At 38.1% G+C, this 18,954-nt stretch overlaps 1 protein-coding gene across 8 annotated transcripts in view; it reads right to left on the bottom strand.

The window, feature by feature from the left end:
- INPP4B (inositol polyphosphate-4-phosphatase type II B) overlaps positions 1 to 18,954 on the bottom strand; it is a 264,611-nt gene that overhangs the window by 164,624 nt on the left and 81,033 nt on the right. For 5 of the 8 annotated variants that reach the window (XM_052690049.1, XM_052690053.1, XM_052690054.1 and 2 more), the window contains exons 2-3: positions 9,412 to 9,496; positions 10 to 238 (exon numbers count right to left, since the gene is read on the bottom strand). In XM_052690049.1, the coding sequence (XP_052546009.1) occupies positions 10 to 100 (91 nt within the window). In that variant the 5' untranslated portion in view covers positions 101 to 238; positions 9,412 to 9,496. Of the gene's footprint in view, positions 1 to 9; positions 239 to 9,411; positions 9,497 to 17,222; positions 17,298 to 18,954 lie in introns of those variants that run through there. The other 3 variants (XM_052690056.1, XM_052690051.1, XM_052690050.1) reach the window with 2 other exon arrangements.

The raw sequence follows: 18,954 nt of genomic DNA, 5'->3' as shown, positions 1-18,954 counted from the left end.
TACACTTACTCGTAAGCCGTGGCTCTCCTAGACTGTCTATTTGTGATGAAGGGAGAAATTGCTGTGCTTCATCTGACGTTCTCTCCTCTTTGATCTCCATGATCAACCTCCAGAGCTGATGAATTTTATTCCTCAAGCTTTGCGTTTGCCGCCTCTCCCAGTGCCACAGCCCAAGATTCACAAACTGCTTTTGATGCAGCTTCACGATAAAGATCTGGTTCTCCACTCTGAAATTCAGCTATCAGAAAACATTAACACTGTTTTTAGCCATTCTTTCTCAGACAAGGGATCAAAACGAAATCGATACCAAGCACCTTTTAAAGCACTCCATTTCTTCTATGTCACGGACCCAGGCACCCCATTTACCTCTTGAATCAAACCCCTATTTTTACATACTCAGTGCAGTACAAAGCTTATCCATTGAGTGCTTCCACAAGCAATTAAAGTACTGTAAACAAGGTGGCAGAAACAAATTGAAATGGGAAGCTCTTTTTCCGTACAGATTTCTGCAGCTCAGCAGGTACCTATCAGAACTACTAACTTAATGGAGAATTTGATTTAGCAGGGGCAGCAGACAGACAGAGGCAGTGGGATTTAACAGAATATGTTCGTAAGTTCTTCTATTAGAGCTGACCTTTATGCTCAGTGTTTTATTCATCCTTGGCAGCGTACTGCTCATCAATACATAGAGATAATTTAGCATGACATAGCTCCTCTGAAAAGACCCACCAAGTTGTGCATGAGAGTTTCTGCCGTCATTATTATCCAAATCTTCTGCTGCTCTGCCTGAAGTGTAATTGTTTAATTATCAGGTTTTACAAGGACAAATAAAAAAAAGGAATTGTATTTGTTGACACTTGTAAGGAAACGCAGGTAAGTATCAAGGGTCAGTCACTTGATTACAATCAGCACAGATAAAATAAACATTTACAGTTCTGTGACAGACAACTTCACAAAGACAAATTCCACATGACATGTTCTGCAATACACACAATTAAAAATCAACTGGGAAAGAAACAAAAATTAATGCTTCTTTCAAAGATGCTGCCAACTGACCCTAAAACAGAACTCTATCAAGTATCTGTGTTACCATATTAATTAGGACTTAATAATTCAGTAAAAGTCATTCTGACCTGTATGTACCGTAGGTAATACTGCTGGAAGAAACAGAACATTCGCGTGCTTTCATAACTAGCTCAAAACCAAACATACAGAACTTTCCTATGTACAAAGTGAACTTGTTTCTCCTTTCCTAACTTGAGCATCTAACCTTGGGCACTTACCCACATATGTTATTCTAAACCTATTTGCACTTCATAAACCGAGCATCTGTCACTTACAATTAACTTAGCTTTTATTGTTATGGAGGACAGAAGACGCAAACCTCAAGTCTGCAAGTCTTTTAAAATGGTGTTGGCACAAATCCCAGCAGAGGTGGAACAAGTATTTTTGTCTGGTAGTGGATCTAAGGAAGTGTACAATGTGTGGCTGCAGCTGCTGATAAGAATTCTAGACCAGTAGGACTAAAGAACTCACAAGGAACAAGAGGGAAGAGGAGGAAGAACTGGTGTAACACCCTTCTGCTTTCCTGGGTAATTTAAGAAGAGCTAATAAGAGCTCAAAATCTTGCCTCTAGCACCAGAAAGTCTGTGAAACAATGTATTTAGCTCTTGTGACAAGAATATTCACAATCTGGGGAAAATGCAGATGTTCTTCTTACCCACAAAATCTACTTGCCTTGAGTGACCCAACCTGAACAAAATGCTTACTGTTTATGAAAGATGAGCTTAGACACAGAAATTTCATCTATAATGTCGTATGTGATTTGCTAAGTTATCTGAGACTTCCTAATCAAAATTCACCAGCAGTCATTTTAATTAAACAAGGTATTTCCAGGCAGACAAAATACCCGTCTGTACCCCTCAGCCTTTATAATCCCAGGCACTCATTAATAGAAGTGGTTTGGATATCCAACATGCCTCAGCTAAAACAGTCAAGCAAATGCTTTACAACCAAAATTCAAATACTGCAAGGTGTTCTTTTCTCTCTGCTCTTTATTTTCAAACGTAAACAGGAACAGTGATTTGCCTCAAAACATTCTGCCACTAGCTAAATAAAAACATCTGCTCCAGGGGGAAATCAATGCTTTGCAATTGAAATCATTCTATTTATACTAGTCTCTCAGCAGTGGAAATCAGACTGCCAAACACAAAAGGCATGCTGATTCATGCTTAATATGCATGTAACCAGAAATTGATAGTGAAAAGCAGGAGAAATGGACATAATTCAGCACATTCTGACCTAACAGGTGCTCGTTTTGAGATCTGGAAATCCATTTCAAGCTAATCACTTCAAAACACTACAGTTTGCTATATTTAGGTCTCTGGAATACTCAGAACTAAGTTCAGTTCTGAAAAAGTGTATTAAACTACTCCAAAAATATTTATCTCTGCCAACATAGGAAGTTTCATTCTGCAGAACATACAGCTGGTAAGAAGCAGTTCACGCAGAGGAATACAGACACTGTCTTCATCGTTTTCTCAATGTACGTTGGCAAAAAATGTCTCTGGCAATAAGGAGAATAGGTTTACTCATAACAAATCATTTTGACTGTTATTTTAAATTTGACATAAAGAATTTTTGCTCAGATACCCAAAGTCAGGTCACAGAAGGAAAGCAAAACAGCTGCAGGGAGCATTCCTGAAAAATGAACTGTATATTGACATACCTTCACATCTAATGAAGGACTCAAGGAGGTAGTAGACATATTGATAGAATCATATTTGTACTCAGACATCCTACCAGAGGATTTCATTGGTGTGCAAAAGAAAAACTAAGCTTTGGTACTTGCAACTACAGTGTTTCTATAGAAAAAAACAAAAGAATCTCATATTGTGCTTTGTTATTGTTGACATAAGTTACTTCTGAAAAAAAAGTTTTTGAAAATATCTACTGTTGACTTCAATGAAGCCAGTTCTCTATCTGGCACATGTTCTACTTCTATTCTTAAGACTTAAGTTTTGAATACAAGATTTCAGGAGACAATACCGCTATCAGTATTCTGCATTCACTTGGGAATCTCCAGTAGCAGAATGGTTATTTTCGTCTCAGTGCTGGACATCTGAGATTTTTTTTCAGTTCAGCGGCATAAATCCAAGAAAAATTTTCATTTGCACATGAACACAATGGTTCTCTTTCAGAACACCTTCTTTTCTTTTGGTGAAACACAAGAGTAACCCTTCAGAACAAGCGCTTCACAGTCCACAGTTCAAACGAAAACTGTATGTGTATCTACCTTTGCATTTTTCTTCTTGATCAAAGAAAGGTCTACAGAACTACAGGATCCAACACAGCATCTTTTGATGGCTTGCATAAACTCAAAATAAATCACCTGCGATTCAGTCATTCTGTCTCAGACACTGAGACGCTGACCTAACCCACAGAAATCTGACAGCATGCATATTGATGGTGAAATTCCACATTGCTAATTGAAATCCCTTTATAAATTGGCACTATACAAAGCTTTGTCCTCAGTTTTTCCCAGGATATCTCATTTGTTTCACAGAAACTAGCAGAGTGCATAAATGCAAGATAATTGCAAGTATACTATATTAACACAAGAATAAATCTGGAACAATGTCAAGTCAGACAGATTCTTCATACTTCCCATTAACCTCTAGACCACAGCTGCAAAAAGTAACTGGATATCCAACTGTTTCTTTTCACATTTCTACCCTATCAAATCGAGCTGGTCAGTCAAAAATCAGCTAACCACTCTCATAGGACATGGGAAGGGCAGGAGGAAGCATCACTAATTCTAGTGCCCGGCACTGATGCCCAGCATTAGCACTGGTATTTGTATAAGACATTGAAAGCATGCCAATAACCAAGGTGCCATTTGTGACACCTACATGACCAGGTTCTGTAGCAGGGCTCTGTTTGCTCAGCGACAGGTGGAGGTAGCACTTAGGACTACACAAACACACATTCACTTAGCCAGCAATGTTTTGCTTGACACGTTATTAAGCAAAGTTTTGTAGTCCAGAAACTTCCCATCTTTCACACTGGGTAAGTACCTTCAAAGTTCTCTTTATTTCCTGTTCCTTGATACTCAGAGTGGACATAAATAGAGACACTGATTTTACAGAAAGCCAATCCAGTCCTGCGGCTACACTGCTTCTGTTCCTTATTTCATTAACAGAGACTCCTGTTAGGGTCAGGAAGCAGATGGGAGAGGAGGGTAAGTCTGTTAAGACAGCCTTGACAGCCTTTTCTGATATAGACTGTGCACCAGTAACTCTTCCTGAAGCTTGACCTCAGCAGAGCTTCTGCAACTGAAGCCAGTATATAAAGTTATGATCCCTTAGGACTTCTGCAGTTCTAATGAAGAATTCAACCTCTCTGCTGAAAAAGAACTTCTGTCAAATAACAAAATAACACAGAAAAGCTGAAATATCCCCCAAGTACTGAGAAGTCTTTTCTACTCTTACTTGACTCTCTCAAGTCAGAAATGTATTTCGGTATTAGCTTCATCATCCTAAAATAATTTATTACGTTCACATTGTAATTAAGCTCAATTTTCCCCAAACTTTCAGTTTAACAGTAGCAACTGCCTCCTTCTTCTGCAAATACTTGGTAAAAAAAAATATCTTGTGAGAAGTGTCTTAATGCTTTTTCATACGTACTGTATTTTAATCAAAACTCTTAATCGGTACCTAGGTTTCGAGGAAAATTGAAGTAATTGAAACCCCCAAAAAGATATGCAGTTACTGGGCATTGACCCTTGCCTTGCTAAAGACTGTAGTTTAATAAGACTTCTAAAAAATCTTTTAAAAATAAAGTAGAGTACATTAAGGGGGAAATGCTGTTTGCTAAAACTTCTTTGATTCGGTATTAATTTTCAGAGTTTTTTCCTTAAAAAGGCTCTGTTGCTCTACTCTACCAAATACGTAGAAGTATCAGGAATACTGATAGAAATTGATTAAGGAGAGTTATAAAATTCATGTTTAACAGAACAAAATTAATTACTGTCAGTATTTGAATTAAACCATGTACAAATCATCTGACGAGTGACCATGACGACAGCCCCTCCTTTTCCAGATGGTAAATGTTTCCCCATTCTATGTCAATATGCATACGTGGAACATTTACAAAGGTGAAAAGGTCTCTCTCCCTGCTCACCCGCACTAGCAAAATGGGTATTCTCAGCACTGAGAAATGGTTGTCTATATCAATGAACTACTGTCACTCTAAAATACAAAGCACTGTCACAGCTAACCAGCATATGCTGTAATAAAAGCAGAACAAAGCTTTGATACCTAAATTATATCTGCAGGATATTTCTAATACAGACATCAGAAGCATTTAATTCACAAAGCTGACTAAATCCTGTATGCTGATGCATTTCATGTTCAAATTAGTATTGATGAAATCATCCCGTGGTTACTCATGATGCTATGCTAATCTTCCTCTGAACGTTAAATTCTCTATCAAAAAATAAGGAATTTAATTAAGAATTTTATCTTTCATGGCTGAGCTTTTGTTTTTCTTTTATTTATTTTATTTTGCAATTCTGAAATTAACTTTTGGGAATTACCATTGTCATCTGCAATTAACTCCCACAGAAGCTCACAAAAAAGACTGAAGTATTTGAAATAAATATGGCACCATACAAAACTTTGTTTCTCCACGTTGTCTACTGCACTATAATCATTTGTTTCTTGTAATACCAGCAGGATTTAACACATGCCCTGCCCTTTCATTGCCTAAACAGCACGCCTGTGCAGACCACAGAAGCACCACAGTGAATATTCACTCAATAAAAGTAATGCAGCTTTCATTGACAGCTAAATAGAGCCTTCGCACCTAAGTGGGCTGCCTTTGCAAAAAGGAAGTCTATCACACCCCCGGCTGAACCATCACTCTACTTCAGATGAGGCAAGATTCCGAGATCTCAATCTTCTACTCAATTCTGGAACAGTAAACTTACTGTATGGCTGTTAGTCCATCTCAAAAGAATGAAGCAATACTGACCTGCCTTCCCAGACCTCCAGCATTTAAGGAAATAAAACATTCCATGTGGCTTATATACTACTTGCTAATGGAAAAGGGAATCCTTGCCATTTTAGGGGTATTTCTACATGCAGACCTTTTGCTTGACACTCTGCAAGATGTGCCAGTCAACTATAATATTGCATCAGAAACAGTGTAGTCTCCCAGTCTTCCCTCACCCTTCCCCACGTCTCACTAGCCCTACCTGGGTGTCACAGTTCTCAGTTTCTTACTTCTTACTGAGAAACCACAATAATCCAAGTAATGCAATCCTCAAAAACCAAGAAGATACACAAATCAAGAGAACGAAGTCCCTGAACACATCTCTCACATGAAAATTCCCTGTGCCTGTGTCTTCTGGTTTCATTCTCAAATCTTCTGTTGTACAACACCACATGGAGATTAGTTTGCATGTTTAAGATCTTTTCAGACAGAGTAGCTGAAATACTCACCACTCAGGATTTCAGGACTGAATCATATTTGCACGAACAGTCCTAAAAGCATTCAATCAGATCCATCTCACACCAGTGCCCTGTTAGCACCTAGATACTATCACAAGGGCACACAAGAAACCAGAATAATGTTTCACCCTTAACAATCTTTGTTTCCTTTTGCTTTGAAATGCTTTGAGTTAGTTTTGAAAGAATATGCTTAAAGCACTTACAGATCTATCCACTACAATCACCTGATCTTTCTGCATTCCACTTAAATTCCAGTGTCCATAACAGTGAGGCAATCAGCTCCATAACATAGCCAGTACTGCGCAACAATCTATTTATTTTACTTTCCATGTTTATTCCACTGTCCTAGATTACCTTCCCCTCTTAAGTACACTATTCAGTCCCAATTTCTCACTATCCAGTGAAGATTCAGCCCACTGCTCAAAGAAAGGGAGAGATGATCAGCCATAAGCTCATTCCAAAGTTCTCCTGACAGTTCCAAGCCTGAATGTGAACCACTTCCTGATTCTCTTTACCTTGCCATCTGTCTCTTTCACAAGTGAAAGTTCATGAATCAGTTGTGTTGTGATGTAGTTGCCCAAGAGACATTTGTGAACAGGTACACCTCTATCCTGCTTTCACTCAAACATAGTAATGCCTTCCATACACATCTTAGAGCCTTTTCCTTTTCCCTTTCTCTTTTGGCACCCAATATACAGTGGATATCCCAATGACCATCTAGTGATAATGGAACTAGTCATTCATGAGAAAAGCCCCCACTGACAAAGAATTTCATTCTCCAAGTCCTCTTTTTTTTTTTCCCCTCCATCTCTTTTGTCATCTGGATTCTTTTTTTTCCTAGAGTACACTGACTATTTTTTCGCTTCGTTTGGTGTTTACCCTTACTCAGTATAGTCTGCTATCCTCATTCCTCTTCACTTTTGGTTTAATATCTCACAGTGTTCTAGCCTGCATCCTCTTTTCCATCCAATAAATCATTTGCCACTTTTGCCCTTATTCTCCAGCACAGGAAAACTGCCAAGTTAGAAATGCATTTCTACTCCACCTGTCTGTCTCTTCCTCTGTCTTCAGCGGTATTCCTTTGCTCACTTTCCAGGTATTCATCATCCCTTGATGGCTCTGCATACTCCAAGTTTCCTGTTCTTTTCTTTCAACACATTCTTTAAAGACCTTTCAGACACCTCACCCTAACTTTTACCTACACCACTAACCTTCAAACTCAGTCTTTCAGAAGGTTTGCCCCTCAAGTAACAACTACTGTTCCTAACTATGAGAGTACTTCTCTTTTTCCATAGAAACTGCCAATCTCTTTTTATCCACAGGCAGCCTGAAGTGCTTACTCAGTACTCCCTGTTGTCTGATTCCCCAGTCTTTGGACTGAAAATCTGCCAACCCCACTGTCACAGAAGCTGTCCTGTTTGCAGGCTTCAAAGCCAACGGAAAAAATCGTGGCAGTAATTACAACCGAGTTCTTGCTGTAGCAGCGTTATGTTCCAGCATTATGCAAGTGCCAGGAGGGAACTGGAATGACTGTATTTATATCCAATCTTAACATCACCACCTCATAAAGCCAATGATTCCAATTAATGAAGTAGAATCAATAAAGGCATAATTACAGAAGCCTAAATTTGAGAGTCAGTGGTGATTGTTCAGCTATTATACTTATACAAAGCAATGCTTTGAAAACCACGAACTCCTGTTTAAGGCAGCATCTCAACATTAAGCACAAGGTGTAAGATTTAATTCCATTTAACGCAGGACTGGATCTATTTCTCTGAATTCTACTCAGAAAAGGACAAACTCCACAATGAATGCATTTTTACGTCTCAGCCTTCTCAAATGCAACCAAACACCATCAATCACTTCAAGGAAGCAAGGACAGAAGTTAACTTAATAAAACATTTTTGTTTTAGTGAGCTGCAAATTCTGGTGCTTACAAAAACAGAAGGTAAGGATATCTACTAAAAGCAGTCCATCAGGTCCACAAACGCAGCATAAGCTTTTTTCCCCTATGGCCAGTTTCACTAACCCGTCAGCACTGCTCTCAGGCTAGCATGACCCTACCCCATAGAATAGAACCATCCAGCTCTCAACTACAGCATGTACTTAGGATGATCATACTTTGACAGATGTCCCACAGATTTTTAAATGCAATGCATTTTTCAGTTCCATGTATGCAATTTATGTTCTATACTTTGAAGCAAGACACTCCAAACATGAAACCTAATTTGTCCCTTAGTCTGTCATTTTACTGCTTGTCTAAAAATTAACAATACTCAGGGAGCATACTGGACAGAATAAAAATACATCACAAAATTATCATTCTCTCAAAATGAGATAGTCAGAATTGCTTTCTAAACCTCTCAGACCATTAAAACAGAAAACGGCCAACTAAAATAATTCAAAACTCTTCAAGAGTAAGTGAATGAGTCCAGTCCGTAAATAAAATAACAGAATGGTTGAGTTTCTCTTGCAGAGAAACACCTACAACAGCATTTTCCCAAATTAAAGTCTTTGCCCTAAAATAGTGGTTCTAATTTCTATGAAATCCTTCTTTCTTCTCTTTCCTTTTGTTTTCTTTTTTTAAACAAACAATCAAAAAACTAATCCAGTGAATGGAAAGTTGATAGGAGACAAGGAAAAGCTAAGCCTGAGGATCAAACTCATTGCCAGAGAAAGACAATTTTTTATTTTAGAAAAAGTAACACCTATGGATTTTAGGGTCTATTTGTTAGCATTAATTAAGAGAGCAACATTTAGATGTGTGCATCACTAACAAAAGAACACATTGTAGCTAAGTTTAAGGCCAAGTTCCAGTGCACAGGTGACTGCATTTTTAGTTTTTTGTTGACTGAAATAACAAATTGACACTGAACATACTGAGCTGCGTCTTACTTACCGAGAATTATTGAAACATCTGCTTTACTCCTGGACTCCAGAACCCGGCACCACTCCAGGATTACCACTTTGAAGGCTTCAGAACTCTGTGAGACATAAACAAAACAAAACATTAGGATCTGAAACCTGACAGGGAAGTCCTTCTGTTTGACTGTTCCCAGCCAGCACAGTACGTAGCCAGAAAGACACCAAGCATAATAGTCAGTAAGCAGATGGATAAAGGCATTCTTTAATTACCATTACGTGCTGCTCTACTTCAGCTCAATGGGAATGAACTGTTTGAAAAGGCCACAAATGAAACTAAGAAAAAAATAACTTGAGAGCTTTTTCATAGTACAGTTTTGGGTACCACTTCATTTTTAAGCGAATCAGGTAAGTCCATCTCATTCCACCTTCCATATTGCTGAATGAAAATACAGTAGAGTATTTCCCACTGAACAAAACGTGTAATCTCGCCATTTCTATTTAATTTTCATTTTAAAAGCATTTCTTTATCATAAATTGAAGCTTCAGATGTTGTCTCCAGCTATGCAATTCAAGTAGCATTAAGTGATATGGACTTACGGCAGAGTGCAATATGATCCGACTTACCACTATCATTTTCTGGAGCGCTACGCGGAGATGAAGCCTCTACGTTTTACTTTACTAAGTGTGACTCAATTTTCAGGTGCAGCAAGGTAATCAATCACACCTGTAGAATTTATCTTTTTTCTTTAGAACTCTTCTTACCCATTTTTTTTTCCTCCTTCACATCTAATAATCACTGCTGTGTGCATGCATACATTTCCTCACCGCAGGATCCAACTTGTCAGAGAGGTTCATCCGCATACTTCAGCGAGATTCCACAGGGACTAAAGTAAACTATCCTTTTAACATTGCTTTCTTAAATACTTCTTCACTCCAAGTGCCCTTAGCATTTAAAAATTCCACCAGAGGAAGGAACTTTAGGTTCCATATATTTTATGTGGTATATGACATTGTAAAACTGTTTATAGCATTTGTGTCTCATATGAGCTTGCTACTTACTTGCTACAGCTATACTGTATTATTTGGCCTGAAACAGATTCGATTTTCTCTGTTTGTTTTTACTTACAGCTTCCCACTCATTTTTAAAATAGATGGCTTGATTCTAGTTTTTCGTGAAAAAAACTAAAATAGTTCTCCTGACCTAACACTACCATGGCCTTCGTGGCACTGATCATCTTTCGAGAACAAAAGAAGTGGGAAAAAATTTAATTCAGTTCTCATACTCAATGTAGACAGTTTTGAATCACGAGTAACAGGAAACATAGCCAATGATCTTAGACAACCACAGAATGGCTAGCATTGGAAGAGACCCTGAAGCTCATGTATCTCCAACCCTCTCACTGTGCGCAGCATTGCCAGCCACTGCATCAGGCTGCCCAAAATCCCATCCAACCCAGCCTTCAGTGCCTGCAGAGACAGAGAATCCACAGTTTCTCTAGGCAGCCAGAGAAACAGAAACAGTTCCTTACCACCCTCGGAGTGAAAAATTTTCTCCTGATATCTAACCTCAGTCTCCCCTATTCTGATTTGAAACCATCCTCCTTTGTCCTATCACTGTCAGACCATACAAGAAGTTAATTCTTCTCCTGGTTATAAGATTCCTTTAGGTACTAGGAGGCCACAATGAGGTCTCTCCAGAGCCTCCTCTTCTCCAGGCTGAACCAGTCATGCTCCCTCAACTTTTCGTCACAGGAGAGGTGCTGCAGCCCTCTTGATCATGTTTTTCACATACTCTGGACCCACTCCAACAGCTCCACATATTTCTTGTGTTGGAGGCCCCAGGCTTGGACTAAATACTCCAGATGGGATCTCGTGAAGACAGAGCAGAGGAAGATTAATCACCTTCTGTTGATATTCAAGCTGTATAGACAAAACATGCAAATGTGACATCTCTCTAGACTTAACATTTCTTCCAAACCACAGGTGGGCAGAAAATGGAAGCCTGCCACTCCATAAGGAGAATTAACTTCCTGGTGCATGGCTGTCAGGTAGTCAGGCACACAAAAAAGCCAGGAATAAGAAAACAGTCATCCTCTAGTTTGCTCTGTTTGCTACAGCTTAAAGGCTTCATCTTCACGTTTGTAAAAGAAAGCATACATATAATGAAAACAGCACACAGCTAGACAGAACAGCTATCTAATTAATAACACTAATTCAATTACCAATGCTTGTCTCACAATGCAGGAGAGGACCAATGGCTCAGTTGACATACAACCAATGCTACAAACACGAGAGGAAGGTTCAGAGTATTTCGACTCTTCTGCAATTTGGAATGGCAGATACCAGAGCACAAGAGCCTCTCTTAAGGGAGTAATTACTCCACGCTCTACACCAATGCAAGCTGGAGAGCAGCAGCTCCGCAATTTGAAATGAATTTGTACACTGCAAGATGCACAACCAAGCATGCAACCACGTTGAGATGTGCAGTCACTACTTCTACATATGTGAAAGAACACAAGAGAGAAAGGAAAATAAATAAAAGCATAAGGCTGCCACAGGATCAAGCACATATGGCTGTCAAATAGTTCCACATCCTGACACAACACTGCAGAAAAAGTACTTCAAAATTACTACTGTAACTGACTTCTAGTCATTTAGATGAGCTATACTGTGGCACACAAAAATCTAGTTAGAAATTTATTCGTGAATGAAACAACAAAATTGCAATCAAGGGATCTGTTACACATCTCTGATAGAGATCAGCTTTGTTCAGACTCCACATTACTCTCTTGATTTACATAATACACAAGTACAATGTGAGCTCACTTGGGCTAGCTGTTGATTAGTTTTTCTTTTTCTAAGAATCTGTGCTAAGTCTATAGAAAAGAATTAGGCTTTTTTTTTTTTTTAGAACACCGATCTGAGGACAAAATAAAACGATTCATAAATGTAACTGAACTATTTTAGCAATACTGCTATAGTAGAACAGCTGAAGCAGCTGAAACCCCATCCTCTTACTTACTTTGTCAAAAAGATAGGCCAAGCTTTTTTTTTTTAAACCAGGATTCTGTTGTAATTCCGAGTAACAGGAATTCCATCAACTGTAATTAGCTTGAGTGTCAAATCAGACAAGCAAAGACAGCCCAAATTCTGTAAAGTTCATGCCTGTAACTGAAATTAAAGCCATTCCAGAACACATGAGCATGTGTCCATTAACCACACATTCAAGCAAAGAACATAGTACTCCATATTACATCAGTTCAGCTTCTATCTTACTGAAGTAGTGACTGACAACGTAGGGCATAGTTGAAAATCTGCAGATTGCCTTTTTTCTATGGAGTAAGGGGAGAAAAACAGCTTTCAAAAAACAAAAGCACTAAGAGACTTAAAACTGCCAAACAACGGCTCGTCCAAGCTATTTCTGAGTTCTTGTACATTTGTCTCAATACACCATGGAGAAGGGAGGTAGAAGCGTGCTGATATTACAAGTTCACACAATAGCAGATTGTTTGCTATGGAGAAAGAAAACCTTCTACATTATATGGAATACAAAACTAAACTGACAGATGAGTTAGAAACGACATTACTAGCATTTCTCTGAGTTAAAACATCAAGTAAAAAAGTCGAGATTACAATACCACGGGAGAAAAACAAGCAGTAAAGGAAGTGAAAACCCTTTTTTTTCCCAAAAGAACCTATAAAGCCTCTGCAATGAAGTCCATCATAGTTTGTTTTTCATAAAACTTACTTGCGCAAACTTTGAAGACCTTGAAGTGTAGGCATGCTATATATAATTGTCTTAAAGACATCTTCAGGCACAAAAAAAGCCTTACACTTAAAAATAACGTCCCAAATTATTTTCAGTTCTTACATGCTACTTAAAGAAGAACACTGCATGAGAAGAAACCTAATAAATGCTGGCTTTCCAGGAGGGAATCTAGAAGATGGTGACCAAGCATATGGACACAGCCAATATCTCTTAGCAAAGCCTGCAGTGCACTGAAGGCCCAAATGCAACAAGTAACAGCATTCATAACCTCAAATTCAAACCATGTCTGATACCAGTAGTAGTGAAGTTGAAGATCATTAAAAAGTGGTGCAAGCTGTACAACTGTTAAAACTTGCCTATGTTTTTAATATTTTTCAACTCAAACGTTGGGGAATGAACAAGTCAGATTAATGATCGTTCAGTAACGTATGCATGCATTCAGGTCATGTTTCTGACTGAACATCACAGCTTACATTTGCTACTTCAGTGTTAGCACAGATAAGGTTCATCGTTCTGCAGGAAAAGCACCACTTACGTATTTGAAATAAAAAATAATCAGAAGAAAGCTACAGGGTTTGTCAGTGTAACCTTTTTCACAAAAAGAGAAGCTAACAGTCTTAAAGTATGGATGCAATTGATTTCTACAGCAATATATCCATTATAACAAAGACCAAAAGAACACTAACTAAAAAGTGACTGCATAACATCAGCAAGTATACTGTTTGTGCAACTAAAAACGTTTGTTTTAAACGCTGGTACAGATTATTCAGCGCCATTTCAACCATCTGAAATCTTCTCTAACTCTATATATTCTATTACCAAATTCATATCCCTAGCCTACTAAGTACTACAAAGCCTAAGACCCAGGCTGCATGCTAAGGAAGGTAGTAGAGCTACCTTTATAAATCGTCATCACAATGAAAGACACTCAAGTCATCTTCCAAAAAAAAAAAAAATAAAAAATAAAAAAGCCTTCTCTACTATGATTAAGCCATCACTTAATGCCACTAGATGCCAACTTCTTGCTGACAATAATACCACTGATTTATATTCACTGTGGAAAATGCTGTTGACTTACATCACTGAATAAATCTTGCAGAATAGACAAGTGCTTTTTATTAACTATCAACTTGAACTACGAATATTTAACCAATATTTTTTAAACTCTAAAATGCATTAATAATCATGTGCAAACATTTTAATTCATGCTCTATATTAATTCAGTTTATTACACATAAGCAACTTAAAAAATTCAAGTTAAACACATTCTACACACAGCCTGATAGGACCTCAAATTACCCTTCTTACTTAAAGTTCATTAAACAAAGTTCAGATATGAGTTAATTACATTTTGTGCATGACTTGAATGCTGTATCACAACATATACCTCAGATAGCATAATCTGAAAAATTGTTTCACTTTGACTTCTTCTTACACAGAGAAAATAAGGTTACATTATTAATCATTGGCTCAGTTCCCAATATACTGCCTTCAAAAATAGCCTAGAATAAAGAACTGAATGTTAACCATAATTTAAAAATTATGCTACTTTATATAGAGCAGAAAACTAAAGTGACAGATCAATTGTAAATGGCATTACTAGCATTTCTGAGTTAAAACATCAAGTGAAAAAGTTAAGACTACAATACCATGACTACAACACCAGGCACTAGCAGCTTGGTTACAGTTTCAGCAGTTCCAGCAGCACCAGAAGGGTAAGGAAGAAAGAATATCAAAATGTTATCACTACAAGCATTCTGTATTTGTATAATGCATTATCTTTGTATATTAAAAGGTTGACTATGAAGGATGTTTCTTTCCACGTCTGCCAGTTCTCATCATTTTATAGCAACTCTCATAGCATCTGGCATCTTTTTCAGTAATTCCCAATTGCTGGAGCTACAACATCACTAGCTTTTATTATAAATCTCAGCCTTTCTGCATAAAGGAGGTTTAAGGAGAATATTTAAGCATTTAAAGCCACCAGGTTCCCAAAGGATATTGTTATTTTAATTGCTTTAAAAAACAAGTATGATTTTTTGCTAAATTGCTAATATTGAAAGGTCTTATAACTACTTAAATGATGAGATGGTAATACTTCGTTTGCGAAGAAGATCCAACAAATTTCCTTGCTTAGCTCAATTTGAATCATGAGAGCTTACATCCCTCCATCAAAAAAACAAAAAGGCTCAGCTGTACAGCCTAACAGATAAATCACTTCCTCCCTTCAGGATGCCCTATGAGCAATAATGATGGGAACAACACCAGCCCCTTCACTGGGGACTAAACCTCAGCCAATTTTCCCCATCCTTCATGATGCACGGAGGTACGCATAGCTCTCCTCAGTATCTCCCTTCCACTCTTATTTCCTCTCTTTTCTGCAGGTAACAACAGCAACCCTCTGCTTCCTTCTCAAGCTCAAAGACATGTGAGCAGGTTTGCTGGAGTACAGCTCTGCCTTCAACCTGCCCCTGGTCTCTGTGCCAAGGACCAGGCATGCCTGCGTCTTTCCCAGAGGAGCAAAATTAACTCCGTTATTTCATACGCTCAACAGTTTCCTTGTGTTCTGTATTTTATATTTGAGGTAAAAACAAAGCAACTAACAACAAAAATCACACTATACAGAAGCCCAAACCTGTAACAACAAGGAAAAAAATGACTGGGTTTTATTTCCTCCCCCCCCTCCCCCCCCCCCCGGAAGAAACATTATTCCCCATCTTTTTTTACAACCACTTGCTCAGTCAACATGAAAGACAAAGTGAGCTACTCATCTTATGTGGGCGCTCAGCAAATCATCTAAGTAATAAGCACTCAATTTGGAAAGCACTTATATCATACACCATAAAATGAGTGCTTTTATAACCTTTCCAACTTTCTGAAAGGGAAAACAAAACTGCCTTCTACATTGATTAACAAGATTGCTTCTGTTTAAATGATACTGACTTTCTGACCTTCAGGATTATGCCTTAGGATCTCTCTCACTGTACAGGATCTGGTGAAGTATTCATGTGACAAACTGTTCGAAATAAGATGTTTGGAAACCGGAAAACAAGCCTTACATACAGCAACAATTTCCATTCTTTTATATATCAAAAGGTGGCTAATAAAGCATCTGAAAATACCTCAATTTAAAAAAGCTTCTAGCTTTATTTGAGCATTATCTATTCGTATTTCAGTTTGTTAGAAAGAAGACTAACTAAGCACAGACTAATTTTAAAAAGTAAATTAATTTGAACAACTGACTCAGGACAAAGATTGTCTGATACCAGTAAAGGGACAGTACTCACATAGCAGTCACTTGATCTGTCAGGCTATCCACAAGAGAAACCAGCAAACCTCTTCCCAGACACAAGCTTTGGAACAAAGGCTGCAGTTTTACAGGTAGACTGACATAATAGCTAGAATTTGTAACTGTGCTAGGTACCAAATACATCTAATGGGCCATAAAATACAAATTATGCTCTCAATTATTCTCCCTGCACAGCCGTCCCATCAGATTCCACCAACCATGTACAGCCTAACTCATCCTCTTCAGAGGTAGCTTTCTCTCATCCCCCTGCTCTATCAAGAACACCCTTTCTATTTTCCTCTTGCCTCTCCTCCTAGAAATTACTTTTTTGTTCCGAGACGCTAGATTTGATCTAACGGATGTGAGCAACTGCCTTCACTTCCTTTTGAATATTGCTGGTTTGATTTTCAGACCTTAAAGGCTCTTCATTTGTAATCAAGTGTTTGTCACTTCTCAGCTGTAGAAGCAAGCCTAATTGATGGCAATGCCTATGCCTACCGATCGCATTCTCGCATCATCACAGATGCAGAGAAAGAAAATGGGAGTGATGACCCCACGGACACAGGATTTCACAAAGGCATTTCTAACAAGTCACAAACAAAATTTAACAGGTAAATATGTGCAAGCAAGAAGCATATTGACTTACTTGAGCAGGTACATCACAGCACATGTGAACACAAACTAAACACAGTGACTTGATTACAATGCAAATAAGGTTTTCAAAGATACCTGTGTAGCAGGCATCATTTTCATACAATTATCACTCAACACGTTAGAGCAAACTAACCTGTTGATAGACCTAGCCACTCTCTGTAAATAAAGCTTTTCTCGTCACACTTCAGAGAAATCCAAGTACAAATAAGGATACCGTGAAGTTCAGCCATGGCCCGTGACTGTGCGGTCATTCTTCAAAGCCAAAAGCACAAGAACAGAAAGGACTGTCCACAAAGGCTGCTATTGGTGAACCTTCCAGTGTCTCAGACACCTAAGTGTAACGTGCCAAGCAGGTACAGAAACAAACTGAGCCATTTTAAGATTCATTTACCGAATTGTAATTATTTAGAAATTACCCACTGATTACAGGATCAACAAACACTAAGTATTTCTTTCTTTACATCTAAACGCTATTACAGTACATTTTATGAGTCTCAGAATAGCAATCAAATTAGAGTCAGGATACCACGTGCTGGCTATAAACAGCAACTATCAAACAGACCGTTAAAATTAACGGTAAGTGACAAACTCTACCGTGCCTTAAAACAAGTAGCATTCATGGAATCATAACACAAATACTCAAACCCTCACTCAGCACATAGGTGTTCATACTCAAAGAAATCAGGGAATCCATATGTTTAAAGCATTCAGTTTTAAGCGTGCAAACTTGGCTCCAAGTTATCTACTAATTGAAGTAATTCATGTTTTGATATTCATTGGGGAAAAAAAACAGAGTACATTACCTTCCAACAGACGCACTTAAGTTTGTGATGTTATACGTGACTTCAGTAGCAGGCTAGGAAGCAGCTCCTGTGTATAGTTAGCTTAGTAGTACTATATGAGTACTTCACTATCGAAGGATTGCTATAGTAGTACTAAAGTCACTTCTATAGTGCCACAAATTTACACTTCAAGCTGCACAGAACTACTTCACTCCCTAAACTAAAACCCTAACTCCATACATATTTTTCAGGGAAATAAAGTGGGACTTCAGCAAAGCAAAAAAAAAAAAAAAAAAAAAAAACACAAACACATCTAAACCACTGTCGTAAAAGTGTAAGCTCAATTTAGAATATAAAAGAGAGAGAGAGGGAGAGAAATAGTAGAAAAGGAAGAAGTCTTTGAGAAAATCCTGTAGACCACATAGTTCAACTCGAGAGTTTCCCAACCCTTAAGTTACTTGGGTGTCACCTTAATTTCCAGCTGATGTACACCAAACTAAAAACGCCATTGAAGATGCTCAGGAGGTTCCCTTAAAGACTATGAAACTTTTAAACACACTTTAAATGAGAAGGGGAAAGAAATGAACACAGGCTGTTAGTTATGGGCATTTTTTTTTAAATTTACACCCAATAACTGTTTGCTGACCTGGTTATTTCACTCGAAACATCAAGACAACAATTGAGAATAGGCTGTCCTGCCCACAGGTGAAAACAGCTCCAATCTTCTCATTAGCTTGTTTTCATCAGCCTGTTTAAAGCCCACTACTATTGAACATTCTTAAGCAAAAGTAGCCAACAGAGGTGGAAAGTTTCACCCAGTAAAGAATACAGAAAACAGAAAAATAAGGAGAAAAGGAGGTAGAAGCTTAGAATCACAGAATCACAGGATCACCAAGGTTGAAAAACACCTCTAAGATCATCCAGTCCTATCATCTGCATATCACCAGTATTTCTCACTGTGATGAAACTACACAACAGTTATTTCTGACTTACACAGGAGGACAATGTGGATGACTGAAGAGCTCATACAGCCGAGCTAGATGTGACTTTCATCTTAACCTTTGAAAATTTGAGGTTAGATAT

Source organism: Tympanuchus pallidicinctus, unplaced genomic scaffold (assembly GCF_026119805.1).
Source record: "Tympanuchus pallidicinctus isolate F22 unplaced genomic scaffold, pur_lepc_1.0 scaffold26, whole genome shotgun sequence".
NCBI lineage: Eukaryota > Metazoa > Chordata > Aves > Galliformes > Phasianidae > Tympanuchus > Tympanuchus pallidicinctus.
The sequence above is the reverse complement of the archived record's forward strand: the minus strand, read 5'-3'. Positions and strand labels throughout refer to the sequence as shown.